Raw genomic sequence first — 16,542 nt, forward strand, 5'->3', positions numbered from 1 at the left:
AATATATGAGATATGTGGCAGTGTTTGCCCTTTTTAAATTTATTTAATTTATTGTTTTTCATGGAGGTTGCAGTGAATTTTACTAGAAACAATCGATGAAGAAGTGAGTCAGCATTTTAAATATCCAATAATGCCAACTTTCAAAAAGTCAGAAACGTACATTCGTTTAAATCAATTTCTATTTCTCTCTTTTTTTTTTTTTTTTCTTTTTCAAATAAGAAAAATCAGTACAAGACATTGGGCACTTACAAATCAACTTGGTTTCTATGATTTTGTTTTAGTGTGAATAATTTAGATGTCACAAAAATTATCCTTTCATACTTTTAATTAACAAATTTTAAAACTACCAACCATCAATATTTTACAACGAATAAAATTTGTTACATCGTTTGAAAACTATTTAAAGCTAAACAATCAAAATAAGATGATATTTTTTTTCTTCGAGAAGTTAACTAGTAAATACTAAATAGTCTCGTTTCACTTTTGATACAAAGTCAAAACACTAAATTTGTTAATATACAAAATTATTAACTGGAGCACAAACCTCACTGCCTCTATTTGTCATATGAAAAAACCCCCACAAAAAAGTTCAGTTTATTATGTAAATTTCAATTGCAATCAAGCAGATAATTAATTTAAAAAAAAAACAACTCAATTAAAGGTAATTAAACAACATTAAGTAAATTAATTAAGGTATTAATTGAAAACGTAATTCCATTACTTTTACTCATCTACAAATCTAAAATTTCTCAAAAAAAAAAAAAAAACCCAAATTTCTCAATAAAACTCATTTATCAACAAAAACGTCGCCGTTTCGATGGTCATCGACAACGTCTGCTTTTCCGTTCTCCACTATACTGATCTCTTCCACCCACCCGCCCGCCCGCCGAAGGATAAAAGAAGAACACAAAAACATGCAAAAATTGCTTGGATTTACAGCTTCACAGTTCTTATTCAAATCCTCTACGCTTCCTCTCTCTCAAACCCTTCCCTCTCTCACTCTCTTCCACATCCATTCTAATTCCGTTTCACGGCGAACCTTGGCGGCCATGGCCGGCACTGACGATCAGTTTGTCAAAGGCAGCGTTCATCCTAATGGCGTCGCTGTTATTACTCTCGATCGCCCCAAAGCTCTCAATGCCATGAACTTAGGTTCATTTCTTTCGTAATTTTATTCTATTGCTTTGCAACTTAAGTGGCTGTGAAATTTGTTTTAAATTAAGGAATGTTAACAGTGGAATTTTAGTTTACTTTAGTGTTGAATTTGGGATTTGAGCTCCTTAATGTCGATTTTTTTAAAAAATTTATGCCGATTGATTCAAGTGAAAGTTGAGCTCCCTATACTTTGAGAGCTATGTAGCTTCTTAAGTTTGGTAACGCCAGATTATTTTTTCTCTCATAGAGAATGGTTGATTCAATAGTATAATAGTTTATGGCTCTCATCCCTGACGAGCCTGTGCAGCTCTTCGCTGTGTATTTTGTGAGAACCATTTATTTGCTCTTGCTCGTCAGAACGATGAGGTTTCTTTTGTGAATTCTTCTACATAGATCTTGTTTTCTATTTATGTATATGTAATACAATGTATTTCAAAAGAATAAACAATTAACCTGTGTTTTCCTGAAGAATATACAATTATTGGCAATGATTTCAGATTGTTGAGCCATCACAGCTAAGCAAAATCTATTGTCATTTTGTTATAAAAACATTTGGACAGCCTGTTGAGTTGAAAGACATTTTTCAGGCTTAAAACGTTAAGAGCAATGATACTGTTTTAACTTTTTAAGTTTCGTCTTGACACCCACATGCCCAAAGAGGAAAAGAAACAGAATGTTGTTTTAAAAAGTTTCTAGGAAATATGACAATTTGCCCGGGCTTTTCAGGAGATCTTAAAGTAACTTCAAGCGATGGATTGTAGTTACTATAGCGGATACAGTCTATTATCAGGACAACCGCATGGTTTAATATTGGTTCCATGTTGGTTAAATACTTGCATACGTATCATGGAATTTTTGTATGTTCTATTCTAATATATAATAAGTGGTTCTTTGGCTGGATTTTGATCTCTATATTGGTTTGGTGGGATTATGATTTGCTTTCTGTATTGAAGTTTATCGACGATGCAGATATGGATATACAATACAAAAAGTATCTTGATGAGTGGGAGGAAGATCCAAGGGTCAAATGTGTCCTTGTCGAGGGCAGCTCATCTCGTGCTTTCTGTGCAGGTAAGAGTGTGTGAAAAGGTCATCTAAATTCATGAGGCATCTTTTCCCTTTTTCTTTTTCTGCATCTATTATTACTCAGATCAGCCAGCCAATGTTAGTAACAGCTAAAAACTAGCACAACCTTTTGTTCCCTCACTAGAGTTGGGGCAAAATCTTTGAGGCAGTATGAGGCATACTCCTTGGGTTAAATAAAAAAACATTGATTAAAAACAAGAGTATGATGAGGTATTGTTAACATGATGATTATGTAAGTACAAGAATTAATAATAGTAACTTTTATTATATGTTGATTTCTTAGATTAAAGTTTAAAAACATTGTTTACATTTTTACATTAACTTTTTCCTAGGGCCTTTGACATTGCATATTGATATAGTAATGGGTACACAGCCTCCATTCATGGTGCACTAGCATGGTATGCATGAACTTTCATACTTTTGAAGAATGGTGCAGCAAATTAATACGAATATTCTTCCAACCTTTTAATGGGATGGAAAGACCCAAAGAGGTGCAAGTCTTAGTTATTTGTCACATAGCTTTAGTGCGTTTCATGGAGGTCCAAGTCTCTTATTAGTCAGTGACCTACAGCCTTGGCCTAAGGCAAAGCCTTCTAAACCATTTATGGCGGGTTAATTTCAAATCGATATTCTACGTTTTCTTGGGTTTCTTTTTTCATTTTGGGGTGCTTGGTGAGGTTTTAAGGGTGACCATTTATCACTAATGCAGGAATGGATATTAAAGGGGTTGTTGCTGAAATTCAAAAGGACAAAAACACTTCTCTTGTGCAGAAGGTTTACTATTATTGTTTACACTATTTCTTCCATGATTCTTTGTTCTGTAAGGATTTTGTTGCTTATTTGATGTGCAGTGATGTATTGTTCATCTTTAAAATTACTGAATTCTGCAATGGCATTTGGTTTTCTATCTGGTTCTGTTTTCTTTATTGCATTTTCACGTCACACTGTGAGATCAGTTGTTGAAATGTTGGTTCTTAATGACTCAAAAGTCTTAGTCTATTCACAGGTGGTGATGTGAAGCAGATCACGACCAAAAACCGTTTACCAGATGTGATTGAGGTCTTCTTTGTGATTCATCTCTCCGCTTTCTCAAGAACCAAAAAGAGGAGAAAATGTTTTAATAACATATCATTATACTTTCTAAAAACAAGCCCCACCATATGATTCTTATTGGCATATTATTTTTCACTTATCTTTTCCCCTTTTGGATAAACTCATGTTGGATTAAAAAAAAAATCATGCCTCCAAAGTCTTCTTTCTAAAATTAGACTTTGTTTAGTCTTTAGTAAGGCCCAAAATCTCCTATTAGTTGAATATGAAGCTGTTTGTTCTCACCAATTTCTTTCTTCTTACGTTTTGTTCAGTTTTGTGTTTTGTGTTTTGTGTTTCCCCTCTGCACCTGGTAATTGCCAATGGCAAACTTCTTGGGATTAAGAGTGCTTTACTCTGGAATTAGCTGAGATGCACATAAGTTACTTAAGCAGCCACATTATCCAAAAAGAAGAAAGGAAAAAAATTAAAAGTAGAAGTAAAAGATTCCTCTCTCCAATCTCTCTGCCATTTTTTTGTTTAGTCCTTTACTTTATCAATTGCACTCACATGTTTTATCTGTTTGAGTTCATCTTGCTTTGCATGTTAATTCTCTTTCTGAAATTAAGATAAAATTAAGGAGAGGGTGGTTTGATCTAGAATCTACGGTAGAATATGGTTCTTCTGAATGAACCTTGTTGCCTGTTTTATGTCTTCCAATTTGGATAGTTTGATGTCTTTTTATGTCAGAAATTTCCTTTGAATGAAAATGATGACTACATATCTGCTATTTGAATAAAATATAAATTTGTCATGCACTATTTTGTATTTGAAATTATTATGATGTTTGTCTGTCAGGTATTTACTGCAGAGTATTCTTTAATATGCAAAATTTCTAATTACAAGAAGCCTTACTTGTCCTTCATGGATGGAATAACAATGGGATTTGGAATTGGCTTATCAGGTCATGGCCGTTACAGGATCATCACAGAGGTACATAAATCTTCCCTGTTGTGCTGAACATATCTTTTGGTACTATATTGGTCCAAGATTGTCTTTGTTGTCCCTAACTGTACATTTTCCTTTATATTTCTTTTTAATCCAGAGGACTCTACTTGCCATGCCAGAAAATGGAATTGGTTTGTTCCCAGATGTTGGGTTTTCATACATAGCAGCACAAGGTCCAGGAGAAGGATCAGTTGGTACGTCATCTTTCTTTTAAGCTATTTGACCAATCCCTATAATCATATCTTACCGTAATAAAATGCTATTTTTTCCCTCTTGAACTTTCAAATATTTTCTCAACAGACCTTGCACTAAAGAGAAAAAAATCTCAAAATTTAAAACATAAACTTTGCCTTGTTAAACTAATTTTCCTATTATTACTTTTCTTATTAGTATTTTAGTATTTATGTATTATTTAATTGAAACTTGAGGTAGGCGTGATTTTTGTTTCTTTCCTCGTGAGTAGATGTAGTTGGTCAATGTTGAATTTTGAAACCAGTTTAGATTTGTAAAAATGATCAACGCAAAATCAACAGCAAAGACTAATATGATCTTTTTATGTCAATTTTAGAGGCTAAAATATAACTGTTGTAAGTTTAAGGGACGGAAGTATAATATAAAAGTTCAAGGACTACAACAAGATTTAAGCCAATTAACTTTTACCATCTAATGTATATGAGCAGAGGTAGCTTCCTGATTTAGAACCTATTGTGGAAAATTTGGGGATTCTCTTGTTATCAAACAGAGTTCTATGGTTTTTACATGTATTGGGAAATTTCATTTTTTCATCTTTACTGTGTATGAGTGTGTTTTCTAATATATATACATATATGCATACATATATATAATCATTGTTCATCACTTGTAGGTGCATACCTTGGACTGACTGGTAGAAGAATTTCATCGCCATCTGATGCCCTATATGTTGGTCTGGGAACACATTACGTTCCGTCTGGGAACTTAGGCTCACTGAAAGAAGGGCTCTTGACTGCTACCTTGTAAATCTCCGTGCATCTTTCTATCGACTTTTTCTCATTAATACAACCATACTCAAGGCCCATTTGAATTGACTTTTTAAGTGTTTTTTTAACACTTATAAACACTTTCACTTTGAAGTCATTCCAAGCATGCCCTGATTTAGCTTTTTAATGGTTGAACCCCACAAATTATTTTTCTTCTTAAATTCTGGTGTTCATTTTGTTATTCATCATTTTTTAAGTTGGGGAAATGTGGTATTCTGAAGCTGTGATCTGTAACAGTTGATGATTTATTTCTTTTGCAGCTCCGAGGATCCGCATCAGGATATAAATACGCTCCTGGCAAAATACAGTAGTGACCCCGAGTCTCCACCATCGTTGAAGTTACTCTTACCGCAGATAACTTCGTCCTTTGGGACCAACAAGTCTGTTAAGGAGACAGTTGAAGAACTTAAAAAACACCAACTTGATTCAAGTTCTTCAGGTATCTTTAATTATATGATGTCTTGGTGAAATTTACTGAAATCGTAGCATTCTTCGGGAAACTGGAAGCTTGGCCTTTGTACTAAATTAGGCAGCATCACGATTCTCGTCATAATCACGATTCTCGTCATAGCCAGAAAATTCCATTAGTGGCAAAATTGTACTTTCTAACCTTTCCAATACATGATTCTTTGTTTTTAAAGTTGAAGACTAGCAAGGGACACATCTTAAAGTTTAAGGATGAGGCGTTGATCGCTCAGTTAGTTATTATAGCTGGTAGTTTGTAACTTATAATACTCTGACTCCACCCAACTGAGGTTGGGGGCCTAAAGATTCCCTAGAATTTTGTGGATATATTTTTTTAAATTATGAGGAGATTCCAGTTCTTAGTTCTTTGCTTGGCCATTTCTCAGTTGCTTACTGATGGGTTATGTTTTCCATATGCAGTGGTGGAGTGGGCTAAAGAGTCTCTTCAAGGAATAGGAAAAGGTGCTCCCTTTTCACTTGCATTGACACAGAAGTATTTCTCCAAAGTTGCAGCTGCACATGGAAAGAGTAACGACGAATTATCCACTGTACGTTTGGTCCTTTTTCTTTTTCCTTTCTTAGAGTTTACACATTGTAACGTGGTTCCTCTTTACATGGGTGGTGTGCAGCTGAATGGTGTCATGAGAACCGAATATCGTATTGCCTTGAGATCTTCCCTGCGCAATGATTTTGCTGAAGGAGTTCGAGCAGTTTTGGTGGACAAGGATCAGGTTAGGTTCTCTTCAACCTCCCTCTTAACTCTACACTTCTTTTTCCTTGTGGATGAGTGTGGAAGTTTGTGCTAAAACTGGTTAGGTTGGATCTCGATGCCGTAGTGCAATCTTGTGATTTCAACATTTTTTTTGTGTATATTGCACTCCTAACGTATGAAATCGTAGAGGGCTTTTTATTCCCCCCCCCCAAAAAAAAGAAGAAAAATACTGTTTATGTTTTTCAATTTAGTTAAGAATTCAAATCGGTTTGAAAAAGATGAAAACGGGTAAAGAAGTGAAAAGATATGGATTGATCATTAGCAGTTAATCCTTTGAGTTCAAATCAGTTTGAAAAATATGAAAAATGGTAAAGAAGTTAAAAGATATGGATTGAATGGTAGCAGTTAATCCTGAATCATCGTGGATTGACCTAGTGGTAAAAAAGGAGACATAGTCTCAATGGCTAACTAAGAGGTCATGATTCAATCCATGTAGCCACCTATCTATAAATTATGAGTTTTCTTGACACTCAAATATTACAAGGTCAGATGAGTTGTCCCGTGAGATACTTAGTCGAGGTGTGCGTAAGCTGGCTCAGACAATTACGGATATTAAAAAAAATACATTAGCAGTTAATTACATGTTCTTAGAGTTTAATTTATAATTACAATCTGTTTGATCTTTTGAACTGGCAGAATCCAAAATGGAACCCTTCAACCTTGGAGGATGTTGATGAGAAAGAAGTTGATTCACTCTTTGAACCTCTAAGTCCAGTGGCTGAATTGGAAGCATAGATTACAGAAAAAGATAAACCAACAATTTTCAATCAATAATTGCCAACCGTTGGATAATCCGTGTGCTTAGTTTATTACAATCCATGAAAATTACTGGATAATTTGTATAACTTTCATAATTATTTGAACTTTCCTCGAGTATAAAATATTATGGGGTCTTTTTACCTTCTTTTATTGAATAAATTTTAGTTGGAATTATGTTCTTGAAGCTCTTGATAATATATAATCCAAAAGTATAAAACAGGCCACCATCAAACATGGATTATTGTGAAATATTTATGAATTTTTCTTCCATTAACTGCATTTTGTTTCAAAGATAGTTATTTTATTGTAATTAAAAAAAAATGAAAGAATGGTATATAATATATTATCTTTTATGCGCATTTCGCAAAATTTTGTTAAGATATTCTAAATAGTTTGTCAATTTTTATTTTTATTTTTGAAAAACGTTAAAATATTATCTTGCAAGTTTTATTTGTTGATTTTCTTAACCAGTTGTTTTTAATTATTGACTAATGAAATTGTTTTTTTTATTAGTCACGTTAATTATGGTTAACTTTGGATTTTTGAGAAATGGTGAAATAGAACTTTTGACAAAATATTTAGAATCAGTATAATGAATTAATATATTTTAGTGATTTTAATCAATAATTTGTCACTTTTTTATTTTTTATGATTTTTTTAAGTTGGAGTTTTTTTTCTCTTAAGTTGGAGCTTTTTTTGTCGTCTAATATGATATATTAACGGTTAAAATAAGCCTACCTAAGCTTTAATTTACATGACAACGTCTCTTGAAGATCTTCTAATTCCAATTACTATCTAATCAAATATGTTTGCATTTTTTTTCTAATAATGGAAAGACTTTTGTGCGTAAGTAAACTGACAATTCTGTAAGGATTTGACCATCTTATTTTAGAAGACAACAAAGTTAATCCACTGAGAAGAAATTTAACAGTATTGACTAAAAAAATTGTATTCTATGTAAGAAAAGGAAAAAAGTTGTGATAAGTTAAAAGTTAACTTTACACTTATTCACTGGAAGCAATCCATAGATTGGAAACAAAAATCCATATTTTAAAACTAGATTTGCAGTTACATATAATACATTTTAAATAAGATAGAAAAACACAAAAATTCACAAGGTTTATTGATAAATACTTTTAAATAAGATAGAAAAACACAAAAATTCACAAGGTTTATTGATAAATACTTTTAAATAAGATAGAAAAACACAAAAATTCACAAGGTTTATTGATAAATACTACCCAATAAATCTGATAAAATGTATTTTTTTGGGTTATTTGTTTGTTATAATGTAATGTAGTAAAAAACTCAGGTTTGAATGAAGCCTTTTATTCTATTATCGATTACTCCCACTTTCCTAATTTTGATAAATTTCAGTTCTCGAAACAAACCCTAATTAGTCGATATTCAATTAAAAGTTAAAATTTTAGTTGAAATTAAATGTTTTATGGTTTTAGCTATTATTTTTATTCCGTTTAATCTGTCATATGTTATTTTAAAATTTTAAAATTGGAATGATCACACGAACGAACTAAAGAAGTTCCCTCCTCATCGGTTCCTTTCCATTTCCGTATAAAAGGCGACGACCTGCCAAATTTGATTTCGTACCGCCTCTTCTTTCTCCTCCATCATTCTCCAATTCACCAATCTTCCCGCCGGATTCTCTCTACAATAATGGCTTCCTCGCTTCATTCCCTTTTTCCGGCCATTAGAACCGTCACCGTATCGTTCTCAGAGCTCCAAGTAAGTGAATCTCAAGTGGTAATCGACGAAACTAAACTGATATACTGAACTCCATTTTTCTTGAATCATTTTGTTGGCATAATGTGGTCAGAGAGTGCTTGCTGTTTGAATTGTTTGTTTTTAATGACGATCTTGCATGACATATACAAATTAATGATGTTTCAAATGTTTTTGTGTTTTGGTGGAATTTGATGCACTCAGGATCGGAATGTTGATTTGTCGATGAAGATTGAAGAAGGATTTGGACCTAAGGGGCTGGGAATTCTATCAGTTACTGATGTGCGTTATACTTACACAGTCATCTGCTGTTTATTTCTGTATCTTTTATTGTCGTTGACCCTCTTCTTTTTCAATTGGATACTGATGGCGTAGAGTATCCAAATAACTGTATTTCAACTTTCTTTGACCGATCATTTTACTCATCCTTTTGTTTAACCCTTTATTCTTCCATGTTATGTGTTTTCAAGAGGTAACTGATAAACGGTTTCTTGTACTTATCACTTTGGATGCTTCCGTAATTTCATTTCGGATGGTCTTGCAATCGCAGGTCCCTGGATTTCCTTCGTTGCGGAAGGATCTTCTACGTCTTTCATCGAGGTATAAGTTGGTAAATGGACCTGCTAGCTATCTCTGATCGATTTAAGAAAAAATTGGCTAATACTTTTTGCAATTTCTGGTGAAATTTCTGCTTTCTAAGATTGGCGAAGCTACCAGAAGATGTGAAGAAGAAGCTTGAAGATCCTCATACTAGGTACTTTTTATGATGCTTTTGAAGCCACTTATCTCTGAAATATTTAGTTGTTTGTTGCTTATCAATCACTTTGATGTACTCTGAAGTTTAATCCACTCGATGGCACTGGACTAGTGAAATGCCAGTTTGAGCGAATTTAGTGAATCCTTGATTAAATATATAAAATTGTTTGTAACCTCTCATATTTTAGATGGGACTGAATTATTTTACTTTTATTATTTAGAAATTCAAAATACTTGTCTTGTATCTTCTAAACTTGAGGCACCAGAGTATTTATATACATTTTTTTTCTGGAGGTTCTATTTTGTTCTTGTTTCTATTGAATGCAAACTAAAATTAAATGTGTTGAACCCAAGGTTGGGTTATAGTGGCTTTCTCAAACTCCATGAGTCATCATAACTGATAAGATCAAGTCATCAAGGCTCCATGAGTTTTTTGACTTTCAAATGATGTAAGCTCAAGTGGCATTCCATAACTTTTAATCTGATGAACATTGATATGTAAAAGATATGCTGTATGGGAGTTTTGAGGATTTTTTGACACTCAGTTTATCTTAATTTGCAGTAACCTTCTATTTCTCTTCATGTTTATCCAGGTATAATTTTGGATGGAGTCATGGGAAAGAGAAACTTGAATCTGGGAAGCCTGGTATATCAGTTTTATTTGTATGTGTACATTGTTTAAACAAGGAATAAACAATAATTATGGTTCTGGAATGCTTTTGATATGATTGGTACATTGTTTATGCTTTTTTATCCACATGACATCTTATTTATGCAATGAAGATGCTCGTAATCAAAGAAGGAGAACACTGGCAAGATTGTATTTTGTGATTGTTGGTAGTTTCTTTGCAGATTCAAAGAAATCTCTCTTTTAACATGTGTTTCAATTTGCAGATTTGTTGAAGGGCTCATTCTATGCCAATCCCATATTGGATACCCCAACAACAGATGCATCTTTAATTCAGAGGTAGATGTAGTTTTATTAGTTCAGCAAATTCTTTTACATCTCTTTCTTGCCTTGAGTTAATCTCTGTTCCTTCATTTTACTTTTAGTTTTATTTTTCTCTCCTAGGTAAAAATGATTATCTTGATACCGATACGATTATATAGTTATTGTGATATTATCATTCACCATCTACATGTTCAGGTATCCATCATATTGTGGTTCAAATATTTGGCCTTCTAAAGAACTGCCGGAACTTGAATCAGGTATACACTAGACGTTGCTGTGTAATATGGATCCATTTAATTAGTTGCTTGACCTTTCCTCTAAGTTCTTCTCTTGGATTTATAATCTAGAACTTCTGCAGAGTTTATATAATCTGCACTATTTGAGAATAGCTTATCATTTGCTTGGTTTGTGATTTCTTTTATGCTCTTATGTATAGTAAGACGACTGATTATCAGTCGCTGTGGCCATATGTCAGGAGATAAAAGATGATTTTCGGATATCCTCTTGGTTTTATGAAGTGTTCACTTCTTTTTAACTTTTGATTTATCTGAATTTGGTTCCTTTCTGTTGCATCTTTAAACCTTTGAGTAATGAGTGACTCATTCATTTGATTTTTTCCGCCTTTATCCTGGACCTTTTTGCTTTACCCACTTGTTTGTAAATGTATGTTTCAACTGATAAAGACATCTTTGAAGAATATGAAATCCATATCCAGACATCATTGGGAACATACTAAGAAAGCTAACGAATTTTTAATCATCCATTTCAATCTATCATCTCTCTCCTTTTTTTCTGCTTTTCCTTTTCTATTTTAGTTGAATATTCTACAATGAGATGCAATGGACTTTTTTATTGCTGAGGTTTGATAACTGAATTGCAGCCTTTAAAGCTCTGGGAAAGCTGATTCTCGATGTTGGTTTGATGTTGGCATATCATTGCGACCAGTATGGTATAATTTATCATCTTGAAAATTTAGCTCGAATCAAGGAACTGTTCAATTGAATGGGGTTGTTGTTGAAAGCATAACTTTCTACCATAAAAGTTGACGACATTATTCTTTGGCTATTTTAAATGATTTGTCTTAAAAATTAAAAGGCTTCTTCATGATTAACAGGATGGATAGTTCAGATTGAAGTTTCATTCCCTGTAATCTTATTTTTCTTTTTGAGCGAATTATTAGTGCCTTAAGCAATAATCTTATTTCATTCCCTGTAATCTGATGGAAGTTTCTAACTTTCTACCATGACTTTTATTATACTTTTCTTGTAGTAATGTATCAGTGCCTTAAGTAATCAGAAGTTATGGAATTTATCAGCTTATTGTCTCTATCAACTTTCTCGGAGTATAAGGTTCCATCTAAGAGCTACTTTTAACTAGACCCTATCCATGTGATGTGCCTCAAGGTCTTAGGTTCATACCATCTTCCAAAAACTTCATAACCTCTTCCTATTACTGAAATCACTGCAGAAGATTACTATTTGTATTTGGTTATGATATTTGCAGTTGCACTAGTTTCTGATGTGTTTTTGGACAGCTGCTAAAATGATGAAACTGCATGAGGACAAAGCCCTTGAAAAGATAATTCTGAACTCCCGGTGTCATAAAGGGCGCTTGCTTTATTATTTTCCAGCACAGCAGAGGTTAAATACCTTCAATGTTATTTTCCTGTTGCGAGTTACTCATTGATAATAATACTGCAAGCAAATATGGGAACATGGTGGTGACCATGGGTTTCCGATGGAGAAAAATTGCTTAAAAATTCCTTACCTTATGGCTTGCAGCACTTGTTCTGAAGATAGCGATAAACTATCCTCTTGGTGTGGATGGCATACAGATCATGGTTCACTAACAGGTAGAAATGATTATTAGGATTATTAGTATGAGAAGCGACCTATTAGAAATTAGTTATGAATAAAAGGAGTGAGTCGGGAGCTGAAGAATTCTGTGGTATTTTCTTTTAAAATTTTTGGAGAGATTAGCCCTCACGAAAGGCTAGATTATCTTGTTACTTATAATATTGCAGCATATTTCCATACATTTTGGTGCAGCGTATGTTGTACATTAAATGTATAAAAAGGAAAAAAACGTCATGGAAGAGAAAGAAACCCTCAATAAGTTGTAAAACCACACATTGGGAGGGATAAGAGAGACGATAGTGGTTCGGTCTTCAAGTTTGTGTTGCCATCTTTGAGCGTGTCTAATTTCTGCTTCAATTTAATTTGCAGGTCTGACCTGTGCAACGTTTACAAGAGATGGTCTGGAGATCCCTTGCCCTGACAGTGCTGCTGGCCTCTATATTAGGACAAGGACTGGTGAAGTTGTTAAAGTAGAATATTGTTCTCTATCATTGATGGCATGTCATTACTAATATGAATAGGAATTTTGACTCACGTATTTATCTATCAGGCAACGTTAATTCTTCTTTTCCTTTGACCTAACGATCAACTCATGTTGCCTATAGATTGAGATGCACTTTGCTAGGCAATGAAGTGGCTTAACAAAGGCACTTAAAAATGAAAATATTTTAACACAAAACTAGAAGTTGCATATTTAATAATTTTAATCTGTTTTCTCATTATTATTTGTAGGTTTATTATGGAGAAAATGAAATAGCATATCAAATTGGTGAAACTACAGAGATTCTGTCCAGAGGATATCTATGTGCAACACCACATTGTGTTCGGGTATTTTCTTCCTGACCATTTATTTTTTAGAACTATGGGTGGGGCCTTTTACATCATAAGATACTTGTTTATTTATTTATTTATTATACTTTAGGGAAATTTTATATTGATTATTCTTTCTTCAACTTTTGAAAGAGAGAAGAGGTTCTTGTATTTAGTCGTTTTGATTCTTTCTTTTCTGTAAACAATGTTCTGTGTGCCATATTCTTTCAGCTTTTTCTTTCATTTCTTAACAGTTATGTTTTTATTTAGTTTGTTTTTTTTTTAAATAAAACGTATAAACATTTTACTGATGTTTTATTATATACTTTCTACTTATGTTTTCAAAAATCAAACCAAGTTTTGAAGACTAACAAAAAAAAATTTAGTACAACAATTAAAGAGAGAAAGAATCGAACTTATGACTTTTTGGGAAAGGAGGTCGTACTAATTACTGTTTAACTAAGCTCACTTTAGCTCAAACAAAGTGATAACCATTTTAAAAAAACTGGCGGGACAAATTCTTTCAGCATCTATAAGCTATTTACTAATATGCATAAATTTTGATGATTTATTTTCCGATTTTCGTTAGGCACCTAAAGGGGAGGAAGCTTCTAATCTTGAACGCTCCACATTTGCACTGTTCATGCAACCCGATTGGTATGTTATTAATCAGAGTTAAAGATGAAGTTAACCATGTAATAGGAACTTCAAATTTCCAAATTGTCTCTTCTAATTGCAAAAGTTGTCTAGGGATTGATTTTTATGAGTCATAATGATCAAATGGTATTTATTTTTTCTTTGTTTTTTCAGGGATCAGAAACTCAATTTTCCTGAGGAGGTTCATATTCACAAAGAGGTATTTACTTCAAACCTAATCTCGATCAATTATTCAATTGTTTTGCGGTCAAAAGAGTGTTGAAAGCTACTTGATATGAAATTTTCTAGTACTCTGATTCATGATTCATTATATTTGCAAAAAAGATAGATCATGATAAGTGTCTATGCGACATTGTGGGGCTGGCTGTAGACTTCATTTAATGATTCCACATTATTCAAGATAACAAAAGCTATTATAGCACGTTCTCTTTCTGTCTCCCTATAGGTTTGAGAATGATCTTTTGTTTGACTAGAGTGGGTGAGAATAGATCCATTTATCTTTGATATGGTAGTTGTTTTTTTATCTACCAAGGTATGTTCGATGATTTGAAAATTATTTCAACTAGGACAAGTGTTTTAAAATTGTTACAAAGTATTTGTCTCAATTTCCTTTATGATGAATTTAAAATATATATTCACATATATCTATATAAAGCTTTTTTTTTAAGTTTATGATGTTTCAATTTTATGTTTATTCTTCAATTTGGTGTTTAATAGATTCAACACATTTAATACATTATAAAACAACTATATATGAGTTTTAGGGTATTATTTGGTGTTTAATTTTTACCATTGTAAGTTTGATACTTAGTTTTAGGGTTCAACTTTTAACGTAGAGGTTTGAATTTTGAATGTGTAATTGCAACTCAAAACAACACACTTTCCGATAATTTTGCAATTTCTAAACTTTTTAAAATTAGAAGTAATTTTCTTTTTAGGCAAAATATTTACACTTGTTTTTTTAATTATTATTATTTTATTAAAAAAAACCTTTTTAATAACCTCAAAACACATTAAACAATAAATTTGTCTTTTAATTTTAGTGGTCTATTCTAACAAGAATTAGTTCAACTCGTGTGCTTTTAACTTTTTATTTCATTTTCTTTTGTCTCTTTCTCACAGATAATTCCCACAAATTGTGTCCTAACATTCGGAGAGTACTCCGAGAAACTGCTGGACAAATACTACCACCTGAAATCATAGAGAGCTTCAGAAATCAAGAGCTTGTGTGTTTCTCTTTCAACAACTGTTTTGTGAAACTAAAGGTACCCCACATATTTAATTTCCCTTTAATTTTAAAACTCATATACAGAAAAAGAAAGTTATTAACAGCACGTTTGTTTTTTTTTCTCTTTTTATTTTTAGAAAAAGAATGATAATAAAGGAAACTCCCTTAATTTCAAGATTTGTAGGCTGATAATCGACGAAAACATAAAGAATATAAATCTCCTTGTTGAGAAGAAAAATGCAAATTATATTATACTCCAACCTAATCCATTAGCCGCCAAGCTTATAACGGACAGAGCCCTTTTATTTCGCATTTAAAAAGTTGAAGGCTTTTTCTTTCTTCCAGAATCCTCAACCACAGTTGTTCTCTCTCTCTCTCTCTCTAAGAAACTTTATTATCTAATATAAGTTTATCTTAATTTTGGAAGCATGCTGATATTTATATCTTCTCGGATGAAAATTATTGATATGATTTGATCGATTTCAATACTAAAGAAGATTTTTTATAGTGATTTTTTTTTATATTTTTAATCTAAGATTACTCATAGAGACCCCCTCCCCCCTAAAGAATCCATCTTTTTAAAGATAAAAAAACAAAATTTCCTTGTTATAGTTGTTGAAATCTTGGAACGTCTTTGAATAATTAAAGTAGATAGCATCACATTGGAGAAATCATCTTTTGATTTCTTAAAACTCCCATCTTATCATTATATTACCATTATTTAAAGTGATAATTCTTCCTTGGGTGGGCCCAACAAAAATTAGGATTTTTTTTTTTTTTTTTTAATGTTGAAACTTTGATGGTAGTTTAGAAATGATGGTGAATAATTTTGACTAGTTTGTCATATCAACCAACCTCCTGCCTTTGCAGCTTTAAGATGGGAGATGGGAGATAATTTCCTCCATCCATTGGAATAACCATCTAGGTTCTTTTAATCTAGTTCACAATTGGAATTCCAACTTGCCCAAATTGTTTCAAGCTCGATTCTTTTATATATATATATTATTCCTTAGATTGCAGTACTTTTCAAACTAGATATGTTATCATCTTCAAGTCTATAAATATATATAACATTTTAGTAGACATATTAATTCCTTCTTAAAAACACATGTTGAGTAAATAAAAAAATGTATTAATTACATAATTAAAATTTCTCAAAATTTATTAGATATTTTAAGACATGTTTTTTAAAATAGTAAAATAAATTAAAATATTTACATGTTATAGCAAAATTTTGTATTCTAGCATAT

General features: G+C 32.4%; 2 protein-coding genes across 6 annotated transcripts; both read left to right on the forward strand.

Moving 5' to 3' along the window:
* The first annotated feature begins 869 nt into the window (after positions 1-869).
* On the forward strand, positions 870-7,488 carry LOC101207231 (3-hydroxyisobutyryl-CoA hydrolase-like protein 4, mitochondrial). 4 transcript variants are annotated; one of them, XM_031881433.1, is made up of 11 exons: positions 870-1,152; positions 2,125-2,226; positions 2,951-2,995; positions 3,248-3,300; positions 4,129-4,263; positions 4,376-4,472; positions 5,144-5,273; positions 5,558-5,736; positions 6,183-6,310; positions 6,392-6,493; positions 7,171-7,488. In XM_031881433.1, the coding sequence occupies exons 1-11, from the start codon at positions 915-917 to the stop codon at positions 7,267-7,269; spliced, it is 1,308 nt and encodes a 435-aa protein (XP_031737293.1). In that variant the 5' UTR covers positions 870-914; the 3' UTR covers positions 7,270-7,488. The 4 variants fall into 4 exon arrangements, with proteins under 4 accessions (XP_031737293.1, XP_011648663.1, XP_004139338.1 ...); XM_011650361.2 differs by lacking the exon at positions 2,951-2,995; XM_004139290.3 differs by lacking the exon at positions 3,248-3,300 and having other exon boundaries at positions 871-1,152; positions 2,951-3,015.
* A 1,307-nt stretch (positions 7,489-8,795) lies between these two features.
* LOC101206989 lies at positions 8,796-15,586 on the forward strand. 2 transcript variants are annotated; one of them, XM_011650362.2, is made up of 15 exons: positions 8,796-9,054; positions 9,238-9,315; positions 9,584-9,633; positions 9,734-9,787; positions 10,383-10,435; positions 10,684-10,756; positions 10,937-10,998; positions 11,622-11,690; positions 12,276-12,381; positions 12,523-12,593; positions 12,967-13,067; positions 13,330-13,425; positions 13,997-14,064; positions 14,218-14,263; positions 15,187-15,586. In XM_011650362.2, the coding sequence occupies exons 1-15, from the start codon at positions 8,968-8,970 to the stop codon at positions 15,265-15,267; spliced, it is 1,095 nt and encodes a 364-aa protein (XP_011648664.1). In that variant the 5' UTR covers positions 8,796-8,967; the 3' UTR covers positions 15,268-15,586. The 2 variants fall into 2 exon arrangements, with proteins under 2 accessions (XP_011648664.1, XP_004139337.1); XM_004139289.3 differs by having other exon boundaries at positions 8,797-9,036.
* Positions 15,587-16,542: the final 956 nt, after the last annotated feature.

Source organism: Cucumis sativus, chromosome 2 (genome assembly GCF_000004075.3).
Source record: "Cucumis sativus cultivar 9930 chromosome 2, Cucumber_9930_V3, whole genome shotgun sequence".
Lineage (NCBI taxonomy): Eukaryota > Viridiplantae > Streptophyta > Magnoliopsida > Cucurbitales > Cucurbitaceae > Cucumis > Cucumis sativus.